Source organism: Nycticebus coucang, chromosome 12 (assembly GCF_027406575.1).
Source record: "Nycticebus coucang isolate mNycCou1 chromosome 12, mNycCou1.pri, whole genome shotgun sequence".
Lineage (NCBI taxonomy): Eukaryota > Metazoa > Chordata > Mammalia > Primates > Lorisidae > Nycticebus > Nycticebus coucang.
The window spans coordinates 73,950,174-73,957,774 of NC_069791.1; the positions used below are offsets into that span (position 1 = coordinate 73,950,174).

The 7,601-nt window shown below is 49.9% G+C and overlaps 1 protein-coding gene across 1 annotated transcript; it reads right to left on the reverse strand.

Moving 5' to 3' along the window:
* Positions 1-6,108: 6,108 nt before the first annotated feature.
* On the reverse strand, positions 6,109-7,100 carry LOC128561726 (serine/threonine-protein phosphatase 2A catalytic subunit beta isoform-like). Its single transcript, XM_053556286.1, has one exon. It carries the CDS (start codon positions 6,892-6,894, stop codon positions 6,160-6,162), a length of 735 nt encoding a protein of 244 aa, XP_053412261.1. The 5' UTR covers positions 6,895-7,100; the 3' UTR covers positions 6,109-6,159.
* Positions 7,101-7,601: the final 501 nt, after the last annotated feature.

Here is a 7,601-nt window from a genome sequence, read left to right on the forward strand (position 1 = left end):
CCCACCTTGGCCTCCCAGAGTGCTAGGATTACAGATGTGAGCCACTGCCCCTAACCCCCATCTTCAGCATGTCATTATCTTCTATGTCTGATCAGGTTCCTCCTCCTCCACCCGCCTGGTGATGTCTGATCACCCTAGCCTGTCTTCAGCAAGAATCTTGTTAGGTTGGTTTAGACAGAAGCCCTCTCACCCCTGATGTTTCCTCTTAGTAATTTTCAACCTGTTTACCCCCCGCCCCATACAGCTGCTTGGTTGTCAATTCCCACTTGCCCATTCTGTATTCAGAGTTGAGCTCAGTCTTTCTCCCCTCACAGCAAGCCTCTGATGCAGTGGTCCCAATGCCTATGAAGATGGTCCTGACTAAAGTCTTCCTTACTGTGCTTTAACAAATATCAGTTAGATAGTGGAGACGCAGAAGGGGAGTGAAGGTGGTGGATGATAGGAAATTAATGGGTACAATGGATGTTATTTGGGTGCTGGGTGCCCTAAAAGCCCTGATTTCACTGCTGTGCAATCTATACATGTAACAAAATTGTACTGCAGCCAGGCATGGTGGCCTAAGCCTGTAATCCCAGCAGAAGGCCAAGAATTGGAGACCAACCTGGGCAACATAATGAAACCTGGTCTCTAAAAAACTTTAAAAAATTGGCTGGATGTGGTGGCTCACACCTATAATCCTAGTACTCTGGGAGGCCGAGGCGGATGGATTGCCTGAGCTCGAGACCAGCCTGAGCCAGAGTGAGACCTCGTCTCTAAAAAATAGCTGGGCATTGGCTCAGTGCCTGTAGCACCGTGGTTACAGTGCCAGCCACATGCACTAAGGCTGGTGGGTTCAAATCCAGCCTGGGACTGCTAAACAATGACAACCACAACAACAAAAAAAATAGCTGGGCATTATGGCAGGTGTTTGTAGTTCTAGCTACTTGGGAGGCTGAGGCAAAAGAATCACTTAAACCCAGGAATTTGAGGTTGCTGTGAGCTGTGGTGCCACAGCACTCTACCGAGGGTGACAAAGTGTAACTATCTCAAGAAAAAGAAATTAAAAAATTAACTGGGTGTAGTGGTATGGACCTGTAATCCTTGCTACATGGGAGGCTAAAGCAGGAGGATCACTTGAGCCCAGGAATTCCAGGCTGCAGTGAGCTATGATTGCACCACTGCATTCCAGCCTGAACAACAAAGAGCAAGATCTTATCTGTAGAAAAAAACAATTGTACTTGTACACCATAAATTTATACAAAAGTATCATTGAATATTTTTCTATACAATTAATTTATTTCATAAATATATATATATATATACATGAAATCCATCCTATGCCCTTCAACTCCCACACTTTTTTTGGCTTACGTTAGACATTGTCAGTTTTTGTTATTTTCAGTCAAAATAATCTAGCAAGAGAATTTATAGAATTGATCTTTAACTGTTATTAGGATATTGCAGAATTCGGTGTTTTCCTGCTATTTTTGCAATATGTGCAAGGCCACCCCTTTAAACCATATCAATTGAGCACACCTGCTATCTTCCATACCAAGGCCGTGATCTCATTGGAGAGTTAAGACCATGCTTTGGGAGATGTTTCTGAAGAGGGAGAAGTTCTGCCCTGGAAAGCCTCAGCCTAAGGGGAAAAATAAGAAGTATCACATATACAGGAAGCTGCCAAACAAGTCAGCAAGCCGTATCTTGGGAGCTTCAGCTGTGTATGCAGGTGCTGGGCTGCACTGACAGCGATGCCAATGTGGGCAGGTGCTGTGCATCCAGGCACTTCCTGGAGAAGTGATTTTCCAGCCAGCTTTTGTTACATATCTGGGCTGAGATACCAAGATTTATATGTGTTCTTAGAGTAAGAGCCTAAGGTGGAGAAACAGTGCTGGGAGCAGGAGTCAGCAAAGGCAGAGTGGGGGGAGCTGGAAGCTCCTGGGCAAGAAATGTCCTATTAGAGCTTCAGGAGAATGGGAATAATCATCTTTACCTCAAATCCTTGTGGTGCTTGGCCCTGGGTCAGTTAAAACTCAATGTGTGGCTGTTCGTGGTGGCTTATACCAGTAATCCTAGTGCCCTGGGGGGCCAAGGAAGGAGGATTCCTTGAGGCCAGGAGTTCTAGATTAGCCCCAAGCAAAAAGAATAATTAGGCCAGCCTGAGCAAGACTGAGACCTTGTCTCTATTAAAAATAGAAAACAAATAAACAAACTAGCTGGGCATCCTGGCTGGCGTCTGTAGTCCTAGCTACTTGGGAGGCTGAGGCAAGGGGATTGCTTGAACCTAAGAGTTTGAGGTTGCTGTGAGTTTTGATGATTGGGAGGCTGAGGCAAGGGGATTGCTTGAACCTAAGAGTTTGAGGTTGCTGTGAGTTATGATGACTCCACAGAACTCTACCCAGGATGACAGAGTGAGATTGTCAGAAAGAAAAGAAAGAAAGAAGAAAGAAAAGAAAAGAAAGAATGAATAGCTGGGCCTGATGGGGTGTGCCTGTAGTCCCAGCTACTCCAAAGACTGAGGCAGGAGGATGGCTTGAGCCCAGCAGTTTGAGGTTGCCTTGAGCTATGATGACCCCTTTGTGCTCTAGCCAGGCCCTGTCTCAAAAAAAAAAAAAAAAAAAAGTATATATATATACAAAAAAAGTATATATATATATACAAAAAAAGTATATATATATACAAAAAAAGTATATATATATACAAAAAAACAAAACCCCTGATATATATACAAAAAAGTATATATATATATATACAAAAAAGTATATATTACAAAAAAAGTATATATATATATACAAAAACCCAAAACCCCTCAATTTGTGCTTTCCTTCCCCTGCAGAAGGGCCGAGATGTGTGCCCCCTCCCCACCCTCCATTTCTAAGGCCTCCATCTTTTTCTGGTTTTCTGAAACTCCTAAGGGGCCTCTTAAACTGGCCACCTGAAAAGCAGAACTGGTTTGGGGTTCAGTGTGTGTGTGCCTCTGCGGATGGGGTGGGCATGTTTGGCATGGAAGGTGGGTTTATGCTTGTGTGAGAGGGTGTGTGTTTCTCTGGGTGTGGCCTGTCCCTCAGTGTGGGTGACAGTGGGAAGGTGAGGTGAGAGTCTCCTGGGTGGGGTGGCACTGTTTTCTCTCAGCCTGGCCAGGTTGGCTGCTTTTGGGTAATTCCCAGGCTCTTAGGTGTCACACAGCCAGAAAGGGAGGAGTGAGTCACCCCTTCCTCCTCACTGCTGTCCCAGAGGAAACTTCTTCCCTGTCCCCAGGGCCGGGTTTCACCAGGAGCTATAAAGAGGCCCTGCCCAAGCTCAGTTTCTTCGGTTTTCAGCCAGACCTGCTTGAAACTGAGCCCGGGGGCTGCCTGGAAGCTGTGCCAAGGGCGCTGCCCTGATGGGGCCCAGCCCAGAGAAGACCTAGCCCTAAGCCAGAGCCCACCCCTGGGGCTGTCCCTGGGCTCCTCTAGTCTGTGTCCTCAGCCCCTCTACCCACTTGGGGACCCCTCCCTCAGGAGCCCCCACCCCTCTGAGTTGGGTCCTCAGTCCCCGCCCTGAACCCTTCCTCACCGAGTCTCTGAGTCTCTTCCCACTCTCTGTTACTCTTCCCCGAACACTCACTTCCTGGGGGCGGTGTAAGGGCTTGGGCAGGGATGGAAAAGCAGGGGCTTGGTTGGGGGCTGAGAGACCGAGGGCGCACAGGGCAGGGTTGGGGCATGTCTGGGACTAGCCAACCTGTCCTGACCTGGCTGGCCCTTAATTCTGTTGGGAACAAGGTCCTGTCATCTTCCCGGGACCAGGTGGCTTGGCTGGGACTGAGCGGGACGACCAGAAGGCGAAAGAGGAGGGGACTGCGACTCTGGAATCCCACCAACCAGGGACTCTGAGCAGCTGCTGCCTCCCCCACCTCCTGTTTTCCTTGGCGCGTCACCACACTCAGGAGCCGGCTGCCCCAGGGCTGCAGTGACTCTAGCCTCCACTGGGGGGCCCTCCCTTACCCCGGGTTGGCCACCGCCTCCCAATCTTCCCAGGGAGCGGTCAGTCCTATTCCGAATGGCCGCCTCCCTAGCCTCTCACTGGGGGCCTCGGCCCACTGGCTGTGTCCTCCGCAGACATCCAAGGGGACGCCACGCTCGGCCCAGGGATCCGGCAACCATAGAGACCGCCCAGCCAGACCCTGGGAAGTACCCCCACCCTTGGCCGCACACATGGCACTGGAGGGGCAGGTTTTACTTTTCATCCTGATGAACAATTTGTCTAGAGAATTTGTAAATCCCACCTACGGTTCTCCATTTTAAACAGCCACTTTGGGGCTGCGCTGGCAGCCTGTTACAACTCTCCCTCCACACCCTCCAGCTGCCATTGGCGCGGGCGCGACTTTCAAAATTTCTATCCACCGGCTTAGGACGCTCCGGAGGCCGCAGTTTCCGCGGTCAAACAGGAGGGGGCGACTCCGAGGAGGCCACCGCCCTTAACCTGAGATGGGGACACCCAGCACTTCCAGCACCAAAGCGGGGCGCTGCCTCCTGCCTTGGCATCCGCACACCTTCAGTACAGGGAGTTGTGGTTGGGAAAAGGGGCACCCAGTTTTTGTTTTTTGTTTTTAATCACAGGGCATAGGCACCCTGAACTTCCATTCCACTGCTGTGTCCCTACGCCCGTCACTCACAGCCCTGCCCCTGGTGTCCACGGGAGCCCGAAGACCCTGCCTGTGGGCTTCTGAGTTTCTCCCCTAGTCCAGAAAGCTTGGGACTCCATAATATCTTGGAATCACAGTAGATCTGGTACACACCTGGCTTCGGTTGCCAACATTTCTGGGTTCAAATCCTAGCTTCAGAGTGAGTCACTTCAGTGCATGAAGCCTTCTTGTATTAAGGGTTAACAGAGGCTGTCCCTGGGGCCTGCCTGACAACAGACAGTTCAAGAAGTGCTAATTATTATTTTTGAAGCAGCTTTTATTGAAATACAACTTGTGTAATACCGTTCCCCATTAAAGTGTACAATTTGCCAGGTGCCGTAGCACCGACCTGTAGTCCCAGCTTCTTAGGAGGCTGGGGCGGAAGGATGTCTTGAGCCTAGTAGTTCTGGGCTGTAGTGCTTTCTGACAATAGGGTGTTAGGCATTAATATGGTGACCTCTGTCTGGGCATGGTGGCTCATACCTGTAATCCTAGCACTCCAGAAGGCCGAGGTGGGAGGATTGCTGAAGCTTAGGAGTTTCAGACCAGCCTGACCATTGTAGCAGGCTCTTGTAGTCCCAGCTAATGGGGAGGCTGAGACAGGAGGATTGCTAGAATCCAGGAGTATGAGGTGCTTGTGAGCTAGGCTGATGCCATGGCAGTCTATCCTGGGCAACAGATTGAGACTCTGTCTAAAACAAAACATAAAAAAAGGTGACCTCCTGGGAGCAGGTGACTAAGAAGGGGTTGGAAAGGAAGCAGGTCAAAATGCCTGTGCTGATCCCTAGTGGGATTGTGTCTATGAATAGTGCTACTGCCCTCCTGCCTGGTCACCATAGTGACATCCAGTCTCTTTAAACTTTTTTTGGGGGGGGGGAGAGAGAGTCTCACTTTGTGGCCCTTGGTAGAGTACGGCAGCATCACAGCACACAGCAACTTCAAACTCTTGGGCTCACGTGATTATCTTGCCTTAGCCTCCCAAGTAGCTGGGACCACAGGCGCCGGCCATAGTAGCTGGCTATTTTTGTTTTTATTTTTATTTTTTCAGTTACTAGAAGTAAAGTTTATTTTTTTTTCTGTCTCCCCTACTAATGGAGAGTAAGAGTTTTTTTTTCTATTTTTTTAAAACTTTATTCAAATTAATATCAGGGTACAATGTTCTTTTTTTTTGTTTGCTTTAAATATATATATATTTTAAAAAGCCAGGTATACGGGGCGGCGCCTGTGGCTCAGTGAGTAGGGCGCCGGCCCCATATGCCGAGGGTGGCGGGTTCAAACCCAGCCCCGGCCAAACTGCAACAAAAAAATAGCCGGGCGTTGTGGTGGGCGCCTGTAGTCCCAGCTACTCGGGAGGCTGAGGCAAGAGAATCGCTTAAGCCCAGGAGTTGGAGGTTGCTGTGAGCTGTGTGAGGCCACGGCACTCTACCGAGGGCCATAAAGTGAGACTCTGTCTCTACAAAAAAAAAAAAAAGCCAGGTATACTTCCACAGACAAAGGCAGGTTTCCTCAGGAGGAATTTACAGGAAATAGTCTGGGGTGCACCATGTAACGTGAGGCTCTCCTCGACGAGGTGCTGGGTCAAACTGAAGGAAGGAATATTTTAAAGTGTCGTCTAATTCCATGATAGCAGCTTGATTCCCACAACCATAGCAGTAATTGGGTGCACTGAAAATTGTAACCACATTCCGATCATGACACCAATTGTATCCCTCCATTACAAGCTGGTGAGCACAAGAAACCAGAGTGAGGCCATTGGCATGGTTAAATGTTTCAGAAATGTCTTGTCCAAATGTGTAGCCAGCACCACGGGGTGAAATACCCCACCCACCACGATCATCCGGATCTGACCATAACAGATCACACATTGGGCCCTCATGTGGTACTTCCTGTAAACGATCCAGGGCTCTTATATGATCCAGTGTGTCTATGGATGGAGAGAGGCCACCATGGAGGCAGAATATCTGTCCATCTACTAAAGCTGTAAGTGGAAGATAATCAAATAGATCAGTAAAATATTTCCAAACATTGGCATTCCCATATTTTCGTAGACATTCATCATAAAAGCCATATACTTGGGTAATTTGTCGGCTTTCATGATTTCCTCTCAATATTGTAATGCGTTCTGGATAACCGACCTTTAATGCTACAAGAAGTGTGACAGTCTCCACTGAATAATAACCTCTGTCCACGTAGTCACACATGAATAAATAGTTTGTATCTGGTGATTTCCCACCAATTCTAAAGAGTTCCATAAGATCATGAAATTGACCGTGCACATCTCCACAAACAGTAACAGGACAACGAACCTCTTGCACATTTGATTCTTTTGTTAGAATTTCTTTAGCCTTTTCGCACAGCGTCCGCGCTTGGTTTTCGTTAAGCTGTTTACACTCGTTCAGCTGCTCGACCCACTGGTCCAGCTCCTTGGTGAACGCCTTATCGTCCAAGGCGGCTCGATCCCTCCCCCACCCGCCTCGGCCCCGGACGCTGCTCCCCTCTCCCGCCGCCGCCCGCTCCCAGGGGAAGGGAGGGAGCCGGGGAACGCGGTCGCTAGTCCCGCACCCCGCCCAAGCCCAGCGGGCGGCTCCGAGCGCGCGGCCTTGAGGAGACCCCCGCCCGGCCGCGCGTCCCGCGAGCCGGTGAAGGGCGCGGGGAGGAGGGCGCGAGCGAGGCGCCGGGTCTCGGCGCAGCTCCGGCCAGACGCCCACTACCCGCCGCCTCCCGCCGCTGGCCTCTTGTTCTTTTTTTTTTTTGGCCGGGGCTGGGTTTGAACCCGCCACCTCTGGCTTATGGGACCGGCGCCCTACTCCTTGAGCCACAGGCGCCGCCCTTTTTTTTTTTTTTTTTTTTTGAGGCGGTCTTACTATGTTGCCCTGTGTAGGGTGCTGGGGCGTCACAGCTTATGGCAACCTCAAACTCTTTGGCTTAAGAGATTCTCTTGTTCAAGCACCTGCCACAC